The 17,972-nt window shown below is 44.7% G+C and overlaps 1 protein-coding gene across 2 annotated transcripts in view; it reads right to left on the minus strand.

The window, feature by feature from the left end:
• Positions 1-400: 400 nt before the first annotated feature.
• Positions 401-17,972, minus strand: part of Amdhd1 (amidohydrolase domain containing 1) — a 35,186-nt gene continuing 17,614 nt past the window's right edge. Inside the window, exons 3-11 of one of the 2 annotated variants that reach the window (XM_055627963.1) lie at positions 16,125-16,458; positions 13,939-14,045; positions 13,358-13,422; positions 11,371-11,648; positions 8,470-8,695; positions 3,562-3,686; positions 3,125-3,218; positions 2,239-2,399; positions 401-1,171 (exon numbers count right to left, since the gene is read on the minus strand). In XM_055627963.1, the coding sequence (XP_055483938.1) occupies positions 1,084-1,171; positions 2,239-2,399; positions 3,125-3,218; positions 3,562-3,686; positions 8,470-8,695; positions 11,371-11,648; positions 13,358-13,422; positions 13,939-14,045; positions 16,125-16,261 (1,281 nt within the window). In that variant the 5' untranslated portion in view covers positions 16,262-16,458 and the 3' untranslated portion in view covers positions 401-1,083. Of the gene's footprint in view, positions 1,172-2,238; positions 2,400-3,124; positions 3,219-3,561; positions 3,687-8,469; positions 8,696-11,370; positions 11,649-13,357; positions 13,423-13,938; positions 14,046-16,124; positions 16,480-17,972 lie in introns of those variants that run through there. The other variant, XM_055627964.1, reaches the window with a different exon arrangement.

The following is a 17,972-nucleotide window of genomic DNA, read 5'->3' on the forward strand; positions in this document are numbered from 1 at the left end:
ATACTGAACATAGCAACACCTCACTAATTCCAGCTCTGTCAGCCTGATTTTCACGATGGTTTGGCAACTGATGTTTATTTGTGAAGTCACTATTTCACAAATAGGACAACAATCATTTATCTAAATGTTTACATAAATAATCATTCACTCTGCAAATAATTTTGTGATCTTTTGGATCTTTCAAAAAACTCTGTAGACAACACTGCTGATCTACTTCTGGGCCGTCAGGAAACAACAATGGTAACAATTTATTGAGAACTAGAAAAACTTTTCTATGGCTTTGCAATATTAAAAACATTAAAATGAACTTTTTTTTTCTTAAGGCTGCCTCATTGATGTTGATTAAGATGTGTCTGTATAGGGGAGTTTCCATGTCTGTGCAAGATATCAAGTCTTGAACTCTGTGGCAAAGCTTTATTCCAAAGGCTGACAGGATTTTAAAGATGGAAGGACACCTCTGGCCCAGAAGGCCCTGACTGACTAGAAAGCACCTTAAAAGACAAACCGTGGAGAGAGAAGAGTCTGTCTGTTCTTTAGGAATGGTACCGTTGGCCTCGTCAGGCGAGAGCACTAGCCCAATGTACACAGAAACAAAACAGAACTCTCAGGCCAAGTGTGTTTCTCCCACAAAGGAATTTCCGAGTGCTCTCATCGTGTCTCAGAATATCTGTAGCCAATCTGTGAAAAACAACTTTCGTTTCACCACAATAGCTTTACCTGTTTACACATCCAGTTACATAACATGTTCAAGCCAAGTAAGTGAAGAGTAAAACATTGACACGTGATTAGGCTTAAGTGACACAGTTCTGGCAAGCCACGGAAGTGCTTTCACTTACATGGATGTATTTGATGCAGAGAAAGTGTCTTCTCTGTTCGTCCAGATCTATCATTCTTTAAGGTAAATTTTTATCTTATTACATTATTTCTGTGGAGGTGAGGAGGTGTGTCAGGCACACACCACGTGAGTGTGTGGGGTCAGAGGGTGACTCTTAGGAGTTCTCTCCTTCTGCTCTGTGAGTCCCAGGCTCGAACTCAGGCCACCAGGCTGAGACTTAACCCACCGAGTTGTCTCATTGGCCCAAATCACTTTTTATAGATGACTTTTCCTTTAGCTATAACGTAATCAATTAATTCATGATGGCCTCCAAACTGGTAAATCAAATGCTCCCATCTAGAAAGAAAGCAAACAGTTGTTCGAGTGCATGTAAATCAAAAGCATCACTGCGTCAGTGAATACTAATTTAAAGTGAATTCTGTGTGAGTGTGTGTGTGTGTTTGTGTGTGTACATTCATGTAAATGTGTGGGGTATGTCTGCTCATCTGTGTGGCTGTGTGTAGAGGCCAGTGGTCCATTTTGGGGTATCTTCCTGAATCCCTCCACCTTATTTTTGAGCAGCTCTGTAGCTGAACCCAGAGTTCTTCTATTTGACTAGACTGGCTGGTGGGCAAACCCCAGGCATTCCTATCTTTGTATTTCCAGTGCCCAGAGCACAGGCCTGTCCTGCCAAGCCTGGCTTTTCACATGGACATTGGTGCTAAGGGCCAGGCCCTCATGTTTGTACAGCAAGTGTTTTATGAACTGAGCCAGTTCCCCAGCCCTGGAACTTTAAAAAACTGATCCGCGAGTGACGCATGCACATTATCTTTGATGGAAGGAGGAGATTCTTCCAGAAGGAAGAAATTATGGAGCTGTTCTCCTCTGGCTGATGAGGGTTAAAAAGACACAACATTCCCAATACTTAGAATTAGACACTATGACCCAGCTTGTAACATTGGAGGCCTAGGTCATAGGAGACCATGGGTGAGTATTAAGAACTCAGGAATAGAACAGCTGAGTAGAGGCTTTGAGAGCCATTTGATTCCATGAGTCAGAGAAAGAATAAGTCGGATCCAGAATGACAAATAGAACTGAAGAGAAGCAACAGGTCAGGGAGGCAAGCACCAAACCAAACACACAGGCCAGGGGACAAGTCCCAAGTCCAGGAAAACAGAAAGAATTGAAGGCCCAAGAAAATCCAGGCCAGCTGAAGAGACTTGAAGGCTGGCTTTATTGTGCAGCGGAGGATCTCAAAGGAGACTTTCTGGTTGAAAGGGGTAAAGAGAGAGGGGCCAGACAGTATGGCATCTGCACAGAGCCTGATACTTAAATAACAAGTGGAAAGGGACCTAAACCCTCTCTGCATCAAATTGGATAGCTAATGGTTACTACAGTTAGCACTAGTTTGGGAGGACACCGACCTGGCTGCGCTGATGATGATGAAATCCCCCTGCTTGCCGACTTCCAGAGATCCGTGTGTGTGAGATTTCCCCAGGGCATAAGCCGCGTTGATGGTAGCAGCGGCCAAGGCCTCTGGCATGGACATTCTCATGTTCACACAGGCCAGGTGCATGACCATTGGCTAAGGCAAGAAGAGAAAGCATTGGAGGAGGACAGAGCAGCGACTTCTAGTTAGGACACTCTCCACACAGCACGAGTGAAGGCAGTTAAATGTGTGTCTGGAAGGAATAGCTCAGGAATAGTTTGTGCTTAGTGTGTAAAAGGCCTCAGATTTTATTCCACTCCACTTCCTATATATATATATATATATGTATATATATATATTCTATATTACATAATTATATATGATATATTACATGCACATATATAATAATTTACATCTATTATATTTTACATACACATATGTACTATATATATCTAAGTTGCTATTGGAAAATGCAAATTTACACATAACATTCTTACGTTTGGGGGAAATTCCTTTATTATTTAATAGTACTGTGTGTTTAATATTTACTTAGAGCTTTTCAAGACCTTTTGCTGTGGAAGAAGCTTGCCTCCACCCCTACTCATTAAATCCTCACTGAGTTTCCTATGTATGCCCCAGAGAAAGAAAATGGCTTAGTCTCAAAGATGATTATCAGAAGATAATTCAAATCGAGATTTATCTCTTCAGACAGGGATGCATGTGTGTAAAGAAAAATTCAGTTATGCCCCTGATTACATGCTTCTCCTTTTTCCTCTCAGGGAAATATTTTTATATTTTAAAATACATTTCTACAACTAATGCAAAATTTATATATGCTCCGTAGTTTACTCTGTTCAGAGAAATATCTGGAAAATAATTACCATCGAAAAGCAGTATGCATTGGGGTTGAAATCGCTGCCCAGAGCAACTATGACTCCCTCATCTAACATCTTCCTGGCTTGAGGCTGCTTCAGCCTAAGAGGGAGGGAGAGAAAGGTGTCAGTCTCCAACTGGAACTTTTGCAGAATAGATGCAAGAATGAAGAGGACATTCCATGTCCGAGACGAGGAGAGAAAGCTCCAGGGTAAGTTGTGGAGGGGAGGGGAGCATGAACATTACCCAACATTTTAAGGAGTTACCTATGATTTGCACCTTAGGTGGATGACTGCTGCTGCATCTCGTCATCTAAGTGTCCACCATCATTAACACTCGAAGGTTTTTGTTGTTATGTTTGTTTGTTTTTACACTGAGCCTCTGAAGTCTGTGTCCTCACAAGATGTATTTGAAGGCATTGTGTTACAGTAAGAAAGGCCCTTACCTCAGCATGTAGGCCGTGGTAGGCAGAAGGACGGCAGAACACCCAGCCGCAGCCATGGCAGCAATGCCTTTGTCGCTTACTTCCTCCAGGTGGCTGATTGCCCGTGCTCCCAGTTCAGCCCCAAGCTAGGCAGAACGGGCAGAGAGGGAGAGCTTTAACAATACAATGAGAATTCAATGAAACACCATGGCATGTCTTCCCCTGCTCTGTGAAGAATTCTTGTCAAGTACTTCTGCTGAGTCCCCAGACAGATAGAGGGCTTGTCACAGACAGCCATTTGAAGATTAGCATGTTGGTGGTAAAGCTAGTCTTAAAGTGGGGTGTGGTGGCTCACATCTGTAATCCAAGCACTTGTAAGACTGAGGCAGGAGGATTGCCAGCCTACGCTGGCTACACAGTAAGTTCCAGGCCAGCCAGAGCAGTATAGGAAGACCTTATTTCAAAAAGCAACAAAAAAAGCAAACACACAAAATTAATCTTAAACATAATTGGTATTTTCTGAAACAATTTTTTGACTCTCTAAGATCAGCATTAAAAAAAAAGAGAACAATATTAGTAAAAATTAAAAAAAAAATCTAATTATTCCAGCGTTCACAGAAACGGATCGAAGATGGCTATCTTGACATTCCATCCACTCTGGAAAAAAAAAGTTTAGCTAAAAAAAAAAAAAAACCTAAATAGTTTGAGGCTGTGGACTTGAAAGTGTCTTTTTTTTCTCCAGCAGAAACATTGGGACTTGATTGACATCAGATGGCTCAGAGAAGCACTGCATGATGAGCAGGGAAGCTTTACAGAGGTCCTCTTCTCGGCTTCCTCTGTCGTGGACTTTTCATTCCTGACTGCCCAGGTTTCACACACGCACACACAATCCCCAGACTGAAGACCGGCATGCTAAACAACCCAAGAGAAAGAATGCAGACTGACCCTTGCTGTTAAACCGTGGCTGGGAGAGGCTGCCGAGCCTTACCGGAGCGAGGTGTGGACCGGATTGAGGTGCGGACCCCTGCCATCCACACTGTGCTCCAGTCTTAACATATCTGGATCCGGGGATCTGGGAGGTCTGGTGGTCCACAGGAAACTCTTAGGGGCTGTTTCTCTCTGACTTTGGAATCTCCCTTGCTTTTCAAATCTTATTAAGGGTATTGGATTCTCTCAGTTTAATTCACGGGTTTCTCTCTCTCTCTCTCTCTCTCTCTCTCTCTCTCTCTCTGACTAATAGTAACTCACAGGCCACACAGATCACATTAATTCAACAGAGCTGGGAAACATTGCTTGCAAAACTCTTTCTATACCCCAGGCACTGTACTGACCTCCACGGATGGGGAGTTGTAAGTGTTGGGTGCAAGTGTAGCCAGTGGGGGGGAAAAAAAAACAAAACAAAAAAAAAAAAAAAAAAAAACAAGTGAAGCCACAATCCAGTCTTCAGGAGATTTGAGATGGGGTCCCAGAGGAGTGGGAGCTAAGGTGGTATGTGGATGAGAGTGTGAACTAGAAAAACAGCAGGTGCGGGTATAGGATATTAATGGTACTCTGTCACTGCTGGTTTGTGATAGTGAGGCAGAGGGGGTGAAAAGAGAGGAGAGAGGGAATGAAAAATAAGGAAGGCCCAGTTCCTGGTACAACATTCTAAGCTTTGCCTTAGGGTTTTTGTTGCTGCAGTGAAACACTAGCAACATAAAGCAAGTTGGAGGTGGGGTTATTTGGCTTACATTTCCACATCACTGTTCATCATCAAAGGAAGTCAGGACAGGAACTCAAATAGGGCAGGATCCTGGGGGCAGGAACTGAAGCAGAGGCCAGGGAAGAGTGCTGCTTACTGGCTTGCTTCTCAAGGCTTTCTCAGCCTCCCTTGTTATGGAATTCCAGGACCACCAGGCCAGGGATGGCCCCACCCACAGTGAGCTGGGCCCTCCCCCATCAGTCACTAATTAAGACAATGCCTTACAGCCAAATCTTATGGAGGCATTTTCTCAACTGGGGCTCCCTCCTTCTAGCCTCTGTGAAGTAGACATAAAATTAGCCATCACAACTGACTGCTATTCAACATGATACACACATGTGTTAAGTCACAATCTTTCCTTTTTTCATTCATTCCAAAAAGCACACATTAATAGAAACATTACAATACAAACATTCCAATTTTTAAAAGTCCCAGTCTTTAAAAAATTCCAGTGTGTTAAAGCCTGTAAGAGGGGGAGGATGGGCTGCCTAGGGGAAATGGGTTAGAGGGCAGCATTCAAATGGCCTCCGTGGGAGAGGATACACTCAGTCCTGCTGCAAATGGATGTACCAGGGTGGGTTGGTACCCTTGGGGAAACCTTCCCTTCTCTGAAGAGAATGGGAAGGAGTGGGGAGAAAGGGTCGGGGGGGGGTCTGGGAGAAGATGAGGGAGGGCGCTTCAATCAGGCTATAAAGTGAATGAATAAATTAACGGGAAAAATGGAGAGAAGATTGAAGGGAAAGAGAGCAGTGCCAAAATCCCAGTAGGTTGCTGGTGGTTTGAGCCACACAATGATGTCAGGGACAGGGGCATAGAGAAACTCGGGAACAGAACTGAGCAGACTTGATGACCGGCTGAAAGGGAGGGAGGATTCAGATTGATGTCCTACATTGTTTACTTGGCTAACAGACAGTAAACAGACGGTGGTGTTCACTGAGGTATGAAACAGAGGCCAGGGTTTGAGAGCGACACTAAGACAGCAAGTGAGACGTGCCGAACTTGAGCCACAGGAGGGGCACTGCAACTGTTTGTGTCTCAAGGGTGGCGGGTGTTTTATTCAGCTCTAGGCTTACAGGAGGGAGACATAGACGCAGCTGGGCATTATGGCACACCTTTAATCCCAGCACTTGGGAGGCAGAAGCAGGTGGATCTCTAAGAGTTTGAGGCCAGCCTGGACTACATAGTGAGTACCAGGACAGCCAAGTCTATTCCTCATTACCTTCCTCGTTGCTGGAATCTTCCTAGCACACTGTGGAAAGATGAATGAATGAACCAGGGCAGCATGTACAGCCATGCATGTCATCCTGTCTTTCCATGTACTGTACAACATTGATCTGTTGCTATCACAGAGGGTCATAAAAGCTTCGTGAGAGCTGGAAGCACCACGCTAGTGTATCTCTGTGTAGTGTGAAAGTTGGTCCTGAGTTTGCTTTCTACTGCTGTCTATAAGATCACCACCAAAGCAACTCAGGGGGAAAGGGCTTATTTCCTCTTAAGTGGTTCTGGTCCATCATTACAAGAAGTCAGGGCAGAAACTCAAGGCAGGATCTAGAGGTGCAAAGTGAAGCAGAGGCCATGGAGGAGTGCTGCCTACTGGCGTGCTCCCTGTCGCTTGCTTAGCCTGCTTTCCTATGCCATCCAGCTCTACCTGCCCAGAGGTGGCATCACCCCCATGTGCTGGATCCTCCCACGGCAGTCGGTAATCAGGAAAATGCCTCGAAGGCTTGCCCACATGCTAGTGTTATGGAGGCCTTGAGAAACTTCTCTCAAGTAAGGTTTCTTCCTCCAAGATGACCCTTCTTTGCATCGGATTGACAAAACCAAAACAAAAAAACTAACCAGCACAATCATCATCTTGACTAGACTGGAAAATCACAATGGAGACAAAGCTCTTCATGTGTCTATGACAGCATTTCCAGAGAGGTTTAGCAGAGGGGTAAAGACTCCCTGAATATGGGTGATGCCATTGAGGTCTTAGATTGAATAAAAAGGAAGAAGCAAGTGAAGTCCCAGCATTCCTCTGCTTCCTGACTGGCTGCAATGTGACAGCTGCCTCACATTTCTGCTGCCAAGACTTCCCCACCTTAACAGACTATGTCCCCAAACCATGAGCCAAAATAAGCCCTTCCCCTCTAGAGCTGCTTCTTCTGGGTACTTGTCATAGTCAAAGAAAAGTAGCTAATACACATGCCATCCAGAATATGCCACTAACTTGGTACAGGAGATCCCAGGGGTGCTTCTCTTCCCATGACTAGCACCAGGAGGGGACGATAAAAGAAATGATCTGGCTGGCATAGCGCAGTGCTCAAGCACCTGCTCTGCAAGCACGGGACAATGGCTGCCTCAGGAAGCAGCGGGCAAACAGAAATAAGCTGTGTGTACAGATTTGTGTCCAAGTCTGTGTGTAGATATGAATACACATGAGCCTGTGAGGATCCTTCCGTGTGTGCGTGTGTGTGTGTGTGTGTGTGTGTGTGCAAGTGTGTATGTGTATATGTGTATGTCTGTGTGTGTTTGCATTTGTCTCTGACTATGAGTATGTCTTGTATGTATGTATGTGTGTGTGTATCTCTGTGTGCATGTGTGAATGTGAGTGCCTCTATGTGTGTCTGTTGTGAATGTGTGTAAATATGAGTGTCTGAGTGTGTGTGTGTGTGTGTGTGTGTGTGTGTGTGTGTGAATGTGTGGAGGTCAGAGGATAACCTCAAGTTTTGTTCCTCAGGCATTAGTCACCTGTTTATCTGTGTAGCCTTCCTTCTTCCCTTTCTTTCTCCCTTCTCCTCTCCCTCCCTCCCTTTTTTCCATTCTTCCTCCCTTTCTTCCTTCTTTTTTTTCTTTTTCACAAGGTCTTTTTTGTAGGTCTGGAATTCACCAAGTACTTAACCCAGCTATCTGTTTATCTTTACCTGTCAAAGGCCAGGATTATAAGCACATAGCATCATGCCTAGATGGCTTTACAGGGATCCTGCGGATCAGACTTGGGTCTTTGTACTTCCAAGGCCAGCGTTTTATTGAGGGAACCATGTCGTGATTCCTCAAGAAAGTTTCTGCAGAAGCCAGAGATTCACAGGCTCAGCCAGACCAGAAACTTCCCATTCTCTATCTTTCAGAAGGCTACTCCTAACTCGGAACAAATGAATCACTTTTTCTGTGCCACAGGTGTCCAGGAAGCCAATGGTCAGCCATACCTCAGCAGCCTTCATTGGGTGGAGCTCATCCCCATGGAAGTTGATCTGTAAGCCCATCTCTTTCCCGGCTTTGAGAATCCTTCTGGTAGTATCCAGCTCAAAGACGCCCTTCTCACAGAACACGTCTATGTTGTCCACATGTAGTTCCCCATTTTGACCAAGTTCCTTCAGCCGCGGCAGCTGGTTACTGATGATGTCATCAGCAGCTTCAACTGCAGTTTTTCCTCTAATGGAAGAAAATGAGATTATCTTGGGCATATTCTTTATAAATGTGATACTTGGATGTTTTGATATGCATATTCTTTAATATATGTGATATGTAATGCATTGCATATAATATGCATGTAATACATATACTTATTATGTGTCCTATATGCACATTTAAGAATATATATAGTTCAATAAAAGAAGGATAATAAACAGTATAGGCAAATGAGCTTAAGCTTCATAAAGGGAGAGAAAGAGTCTAGAAAAGAACTCAGAAGCCAGGTGTGGTCGCACACACCTGTAATCCCAGCATTCAGGGAGGCAGAGGCAAGCAGATCTCTTGAGTTCAAGGTCAGCCTGGTTTATAAAATGAGTCCAGGACAGCCAAGGCTACACAGAGAAACCCTGATTCAAAAAGAAAAGGAAAGGAAAGAAAAGAAAGAAGAGAACTTAGAAGTCAGAACATTTGGCAGTTGTGCTGTGCTCGACTTCAGCTACAGGACTTTATTATACACAGAGATGTAAACTGCTCAGCTTCACTAGGCTCTATGGCCTTTGGGGATGCCACCAAGGCCATATTCACCAAGGCTGAATCTCTGTATAAGGACACTTAGAGGGCACCCTGACCCCAGCTGTCACACTGCCTTTTCTTCTTCTCTAGTCACATGTTTTCATAAAGCCTTTACCTAAGGCCTTCTCTCCCCCTAACAGGAGTGGAACAGGGAGAAAGCTTTACAATCCTCTGTAAAATTTGGGTGCTGTTAGCCATGAGCAAGGGCAGAGCCTTTGACATCAGACAGACAGGGGGCACCCCCATTCCTACTCACTCCATAATTTTAGACAAGTGATTTGGCTGTTATCTGCAAATCATCGGTAAATCAGTAGGAATGAAGACACAAGCTTTAGGGGCTCATTGGCAGCTGGAGATGGTTTCTATAAACTCCAGCCTTGAGTTGGGTGTAGTAGCACACACCTTTAATCCCAGCACTCTGGGAGGCAGAGGCAGGTGGATCACCATGGCTGTGAGCTTGAGGCCAGCCTGGTCTACAAAGCAAGTCCAGGACAGCCAAGGCTACACAGAGAAATCTTGCCTCAAAAAAAAAAAAAAATTTTTTTTTTTCAAAAACCAAACCAAAACAAAAGCTAAAAACAAAAACAAAAAAACTCCAGCCTTGTATTTGTACTTGACACAAAGGCTCACACAGCAACACATGGAGATGGACCAGAAGAAGTCACCAAGAAAGGTGTTTGCATAAATTATGTCTGCTTCTCACACAGTAATATAGAACAGGGTGCATGTAAGTCTTAACTACCTACATGTTATTCGTGTTTGAAGGCATTAAGAAACGCTCTTAAAAATCACATTAGCTAGCAGTTAATCGGCATTTAAACTCAGGATTCGATACTTAAAAAAGTTCAAAAGGCAGGCTGTTCCGTACTTTATATTCCACTTGAGAACACCTACCTCTTACAATAGACAGGATCTTTCAAAAGTCTCAGCTAAAACTTTAATACTTTCAAAAATATAAATTCTAAAGCTTAAAACAAAGATTACTGAAAAAATTAAATATTTATGTTTTGTTTTTTTGTTTTTGTTTTTGTTTTGCATGAGCAGTTGTATATTTTTTTCATTGAGTCAGGATCTCACTGTGTAGCCCCGGCTGGCCTGGAACTTGCTCTGTAGACCAGACCAGGCTAGCTTCAAACTTACAGAGCCCCTCCAGCTTATGCCTTCTGAGTGCTGATATTAAAGGCGCCTCTGGAGTGTTTTGTTTTGTTGTTATTATACAAAACGTCAGCCTTAATTTTTTTGGTTCCTCTAATTGAAGGTAGTGAATGTCAACATTCACCATTATATTCCTATACAACACAGCGACATAGTGATTAGCAGCATGCTGTATTCCCTTAAACCACGCCAAAACGGAAAGGAAGCCTTGCCCCACGAACAGCAGCAAGTGGCGTCATGCATATGCCAGCGTGATTCAGCCTCTTCACGATGTATGCACATTTCCAAACATCCTGTATACAATACATACTCACAGTTTTAAATGTTCAAATAACGTATATTTTAAAGTTCATAAGAGTAAAAAAAAATTAAATGAAATTCTTTAAATATAGGTATTGTTTGTAACATAAGTCTGTGGCAGGTACATGCTCCGTTCATCAAGCTCAAGACTGGGCAGAGAGTTTGGAGACACCTGCTCTGTCAACCTTTCAGATCTGTCTACAAGTTCCAGGACAGAAAGGAACGGAACAGCCATGATATAAGCACAGAAGGAGCATGGAATTATTTGCAATTGAGTTAACAGATTAGCAAACGCCCTTCTGCGGACGCTTAGACTGCACAATTTTATCTCGTAGAGGAAGTAACTAGTAATTTTTCCAGCGCTTTATGCTAATGATTAGCATGGGAAAGTATTTGAATTAGCAGCTTTAATTTGAAAGGACTCGCAAAGGGCCGTTCTTCATACTGTCGAAAAGAAGGCTTGGAGTAATTGCCTCCTTTTTCATCCTTAAAGGACTAGGAAAACTGCTGTTGGGACCCTCTTCCTAGAAATCGCCTGGGCAGCAAGCTTCTCTTGATGGTCTTCTGGCAAAAGCTGTAGTGCTAGAGCGCCTCCACCCTCCAGAGAACACAGCCCTGGCTCTGTTCCTAGTGCCTGAGTGACAGCTGGACCCCACCATGGCGATTACTTGGGTACTGAGTGAGCCCCGCAGTAAGTGGCAGAGACGCTGAGGGGCAGCTCCCGCCGGGCGCGCTCGATTACACGCAGCATCTTGAGCTCCGTCTCCAGGTCGAGGCCGTATCCGCTCTTGCACTCCACTAGCGTGCTGCCGGCCCTCATCATGCACCGCAGCCGCTGCTGGAAGGAGCGGAACAGTTCCTCCTCCGAGGCTTGGCGGGTGTGCTCCACCGTGAAGTTGATCCCTCCGCCAGCCTGGTGAATGTCCATGTACGTGGCCCCTGCCAACTGAACGCATGTCTCACTCAAGGATGGTCCAGGCAGGTTTGCAGAACCTGCCTCCAGGGGTGATAATAGAAGAGGACTAAGGGGTTCAGCAGTAAAGAGCGGGTGCTGCTGTTGCAGAGGACTAAGATTCGGGTCCCAGCATCCACATGGCAGCTCACAACCAGCTCCAGGGGAATATCTGTGTGTGTGTGTGTGTGTGTGTGTGTGTGTGTGTGTGTGTGTGTGTCTGTCTGTCCCTGTCTCCGTCTCTCTCTCTCTCACACACACAATTTAAAAATAAAAATAAAGCTAAAATAAAAAATCAGTTTTACAAGACAGTTAAGAAGAAGCTGGGTACACTTGCAGGCCTTTGATGCCAGCACTCAGGAAGTGGAGGCAAGGGGATCAGAAACTCAAGGCCTACTTCAGCTATATAGGGAGTTAGAGGCCAACCCGTGCTACATGAGACCCTAATTCAGCCAATCAGTGAAATTAGTTTAAGAAACAGTAGGACACAGGCACCAACAGCCAGATCAGAAAGGAGGACACAGTACTTGAAGACCCTCCGAGCTGTGCGGACGGATACTTGGGCAGTGGAGATGGGTGATGTGGAACGTGGGCAAATGAGCACCTCTGAAGGCTGTGATACTTAACACTCAGATACAGGAATATTTCAGCGTTTTAACAGTGAGGCCAGCCCCAGCAGATAACCAGCCCAGCCTCAGCTCATTCTAGGTCCCTCGGCATGTTTGAGAAAACAAAGCTTAGAAGGTTTCAGGAACTCAAAGCAATTATTCAGCTTTCTACCAACCAAGCACAAAGGCAGACTCCATGTCCTTTGGGTACCAGAGTTTGGAACCTAATGTCTGTCACTCAAACAAATAAAGAGGTTCTTATTGTAATCCTAGTATCACTAGTTATCTGGACAGCAGGAAGTGGTACAGCTAAAGTGTGCAAGGCTCTGGGCTAGACTTGGCCTGGCCCTGCTGTCCTCAGCTCGCTTACATCCTCCCTTCCCCAGACCTCACTTTCTCCATCATCAGTATGCTAAGAGCATTTGGACCACAATCTCTAAGATGGCTTTTAGTTCTGAAATTCAGTTCAATAATAAAATTATCTTAAAAGCAGTTCCGATTTGTTGAAGAATCTTGTATCAAGATAGCTGAAGAAGAGGATTCTTATCCTATTTTCCAAAATTATGTAATATCACTGCTACGCTGCACGTTTTTTTTCTCCTTAAAAATGTGATCATGATTGCATTTTCAAACTGACTCCTGTTACTGATATAACTACATTTTATGTTCTTCATAAGTTTCATATTTCTAAGGAAAAAAAGAGAATAATGTAAGGCATTTTATTTTTTTGTTTAGTAATGTTTTTTCCAAGTTCATCTACAGTGAACAGTGATTTTCAAACTATTTCTTGAAACCCATTCAAAAGTTACTTGTTCAAAATTACAAGTAATGATTTAGAATACAGAAAGGGAATAGAATCAGCTAGCAAGTTCTTGAACTCTGTGCTTAAAAAAAAGTTTATTCTTGCAAGCAGACATCATATAAAGATTTGGGGCCATTTCAACTAAGTCAATTTTATTGTCATTTGTGTTCCTTATTAAGAGGAGTAAAGATAACTATTGAAAAGATACGCAGCATAGCTTGGCCACTTAGGTAATCATTAGAAGAGACATCCTGTTTGTGCTTTATTGATTGGCTGTTGTTCACTTCGGTTACCTTCATGGCGAACTCATGGACTCTTTCACCAGCCCACACCGGATGTGTGTGTGCGTCCACCAAACCTGCAACCAAAGGCGAGAAACAGAAGGTGCTTACACCGTGTGTGCCTGACTGTCCCACACTGCTCTGAACGCATAGTGATGGCCATCCAGCTTGGAGGAGGGAGAGTGCAAGACTTGGTGAGGTTCCCTCTATGCGGCTGATCTAGAAAGTTCTAATACAGGAGAATAACTCAACACAATGCAAACGTCCCTTAGAGACACCCAGCTCGAATGTTCGGTATGACTTTGGTGAGAATGACATCACCAAGGAATAGAAAATGCACACCCTGCTACTTTGAGAAGGGATCATAAGGAAGGTGCAACTAGCTTCAAGAAAAACTTAAGAGGACCTGTGATCACTTTAGAGTGTTAAACACGAAACCCCATCGGCAAGGCAGAACTTCAATACGTGGAAGCAACAGATATTTTTTAACACTGTGGTTAAGATTCTTTTGCAAACAGATCAAGGTCCTCTTTACTGTTCTGGAGCCACTGTTAAAACCGTTTTCAGAGTTTTATGGAAAAGAGCATCAGTACCTGGCAAGACACATTTCCCGGAGCAGTCAATTCTTTCCTCAAAAGTCTCTCCGGAAAACTGTCTTTGGATAACGTCAGCAGGGCCAATCGATTTTATGAGCCCATCACTGAAGGGGGGGGGGGGGAGGGAGGAGAAGAAATAGTTACTATGTTTGGGGAAACTTTTCTGGAAAATCTGATTAATGGTTTAAATATGCTTTGGCTGCCCTAAGGTTAGCCACCATTTCTAGTATCTCCTGTTGGCCTAGGTTTTTAGGAAAGAATGTCTACAGTGAACACAAAAAGTCAAACCATGTGTACAAGAGACTGATTTTCTCTAAGACATGTGTTCCACTAGATCCCTAAATTATGCTTGAACACGGGCCCACTCAGAGTAAAGACTACATTTCCTAAACACCCTTAGTCACTGATCCTTATTTGTTGTGACTTGACTCTGAAAGGCCCTCCAAAGGCTCCTGTGTTGAAAGGGTGGCCTCCAATGTAGCAGTGTTCTAAAGCAGGGTTCTGGAAAAGTAATCAGGACCAGAAGGCTCTGGTCTCATCAGTGAATGAAACCATCAATGGCTTCTTTCTTGTTGGGGTACTTGGGAGATGGTGGAATTTAGGACATGGGGCCTGGCTGAAGGGAGTGGGCTCTTGGGAGCATGTTTTTTTGCAACTGTATCTTTTCTCTGGCCCCTCCCTTTCTCTGTGTCTCTGCTTCCTGACCACCATGGGATAAACCTCTTTAATCTCTTCTCCCCCTTCCCAACATTTGACCCATCACAAAGGAGAACAATGTCACAGTGAAACACAAAAGCTCTTTCCTTTGTCATCCCCCCCCCCCCCCCCCCGCACTTTCTCCCAGTAATGGGTCACTCACAGGACTGTGGGGCATTTTGACGAAAGCAAACTTAGGGATAGAGCAAGAAACTAAGATATATTTGTTAAAAATTTAATTTGTATTCTGATTTTGAATCCTGACAGCTTTTATCTGGCTGAGTTCAACAACCTCCCCACTTTGCAGCTGACCAGCTGGTAGAGAGGACCAGCCAGGTTAGAGATTGGCCTATGTATGAATGCAGGGCAAACACGGTACCCGAACTTGGGGCTCCCCTGTTAGGAATCCCTTTCTCTTCTTCTGTCATGTCCCGAAGGGCATGAAGCTGAATTTAACCAGGAATCACAAGGCAAAACAGTCTGGCAAAGGGTTGTGCAGAGCGCTATTTGTGTTTTATGAGTCCTAAATGGAGATCTCAGCCTGTGTAGGATGATTCGGAGGGCTCGGGGTTCTCTCCCGGGCCACACTAACCACACAGTTCTCCGAAAGAACATGGGCTGTCATTCAGTGGGGTGTTCCTAGTGCCATGTTTGAACAAAGCATCCAATGACATGCTTACTCAAGGAAGCTAGAAATCATCTTCCAAAGGCGCTAAGATTTTTGGCCCTTTGGTACCTATTCAACATTCTCAGTGGAATGGTGAGATTTCACTGTTCACTACTAAGTGGGAAAATATAAACTACAAAATGATACATATTCATTCCTTCTCTTCAAACAGTGCAGGTGTTTGCACATTTCTATTTACTTCAGAAAACAACTGGAAAGCAAAGCACCTGAATGTTAGCGTCAGTTCCCTGATGCAGGGTTTGAGTGATTTTGCTGGTCAGCTGGGGTGTTTTTTAAGACAGGGTCTCACTTGGCTGCCCCAGAGCTATGTAAATCAGGCTGTCTTCAGACTTCCTAGCTCTCCCTCCAAAGTGCTGGCATTAAAGGCATGGCCACCATGCCTGACTGTGTAATGCATTCCACTAATGAAGGGGGAAAGAGGAAGGATGTGATGTTAGCGTTATTTAAAAGTGGTTTTGTTTTTTTAGTTCTTGCTTTTTTTTTTTTTTTTTTTTTTTTGAGACAAGGTCTAACACGCAAGCTCTATATGCGGTCTAGGATGGCCTTGGACCACTGACCTGGCTTTCTGTCTCCTAAGTGTTGGGATCACAGACCTGGATCAATATCGGGAATTTTAGGGAGAAAAAAAAATCTACGGAATCTTCCAGAATCCGTACCCAAGCCCACCAGCTAATAGTAGTGCTTAAGACGCTACAGGGGGATTGATGGTCAATGGTCATGATGACCTCTGAAGGTGTTTTGTTGGAGAAAGGGCTTCTGGGGAAGCCCACCCAGCCTGTCCCCGGTACTCTGTACTCACGTGCCCACCACCAGGCTGGCGCCCTCCAGCACGGCCAGGCTGCGCAGCGCCGGCCCGGCCAGGAAGCGCTCTCCGCGGGCACACACCAGCACCACTTGCTGCGCGTTTTCCAACAGGAGGCGGTGGTGGCTCTCCATGGTTGTCCTAGCTGCCGGCCAGATGCGGAGGACGGCAGAGCCCGCGGGCTGTGGCTCCGGGGCGGAAAGGGGCTGGGCAGCGCGGGGCGGGAGCTCGTAAACAGCCAGTGACAGTGACAGAAGCGGTGCCAACAAGCACGGCCTCTAGGCTGTAAACTTTGCTGTGGATGCCGCCTTTTCAGGTCTCCTTTTCAGGTCTTGGGTAAAGGAGATAAAGATTACATCAGCCTCTCTCCAACCCCTAACTTTTTTTTGGGGGGGGGGGGGAAAACCAAACAAACTGAAATTTAGACACTGGGAATTGAACTGGGCAGATGCAGTGGCCAAGGGAAGCGTCAGCCAGGGTGAGCGCAGAACTGAAAGTCAGGAGGGAAAATCTCTGCGGGGGGGGGGGGGGAGTTAGGGGTGGAGACTTGGAAGAAGACTGTGTGCACGAGCATGTGTGTAGTGTGTAGACGGGTGTGTGTCAGAGAGAGACAGAGGGACACACAGAGACAGAGACACACCCTACGGGAAGCTGGGACCCGAACCTGCAGTGGAAACGCAGAAGCAGACGAGTGTGGCAGAGCCGCGCCCGCGAGGCGACAGGCGCACGGGAGGAGGGCTGACTGTACCGAGCAGTTCCTGAGTCCGCGCGGCCTCTAAGCAGAGCTGCGGGTGCCGCGCACTGTTCGGTTGGCCAGCTAGGCTCTAAGGTCTGCTACCAGGCGGTCCCCAAAATGATGGGAACCTGGGGGCAGGGAAGGATGGAGCTGAGACACGGAGTATTGGTTTGCTGTCACTGCCTGCTTTGTCCCTACCGCATTCGGGAAGGTTAGGTCTCAGCTGTGAGGTGAAACCAGATTTGATCTTGGGCGGTCGCTACACAGACCTCTCCACGCTCAAGGTTATAAATGGAGTCCGATTTCTTTAAAGACAGCTGGCAGCACCAGGGTTTGTTTAGATTCCTTTTAAAATATATTTTAAAATATATTTTTTGAGGTTATAATTACACCATTTCCCCCTTCCCTTCCTCCTAAACCTCCCTTGTTCTCTTTCAAATTCAAGACGTCTTTTACCTTGTTGTTACGTATAGATGGTGCGTGTATATCCCTGAATACAGAAATACAACCGGCTCAGTCTGTATAATGTTACTTGTATGTATATGTTTTTAGGGCTTCTCTCTCCCTCGGTCTCTCTCTCTCTCTCACTATGTAACCCTGGCTGTGCTGGAGCTCTCTATGTAGACCAGGATAGCCTTTTTACCACCACACCTAATTTTATTTGGTTTCTATGGTATGTTTCATGCAAAGACAGGAAAGTTACTCTACCTGCTCAGTAAAGACTATACTAGATAGGGGAAAATGACAGAGAAGTATACCGTAAAAGCAGGCTTATTCTGCAAAACCAAAAGGATAATTTTGAGTCACCTTTAAAGCCATTAAAAAACAGAAAAAAAAAAAATCTTTAGACAAACAGATTAGAAACAAATACCCTTTAGCTCTACACTAATGTCCTATACAAAATATAGATGGGGTAGAAAAAAACAAAATTATAATAAGTAGACCATGTGAGAGGGAAAACCCAATGGCTACTCAAAAAGTAGAAACACAATTACAAATGTCTGTGTGATGCCAGTAAATAAATAAATAAGTAAAAATTAGCCCAATGGGATAGTAGATCTGTATGACTTTGAGGCCAGCCTGGTATAGAAGAAGAAGAAATAGCAGAC

The sequence above is a fragment of the Psammomys obesus genome, unplaced genomic scaffold (assembly GCF_907164565.1).
Source record: "Psammomys obesus unplaced genomic scaffold, mPsaObe1.curated_primary_1811, whole genome shotgun sequence".
Classification (NCBI taxonomy): domain Eukaryota; kingdom Metazoa; phylum Chordata; class Mammalia; order Rodentia; family Muridae; genus Psammomys; species Psammomys obesus.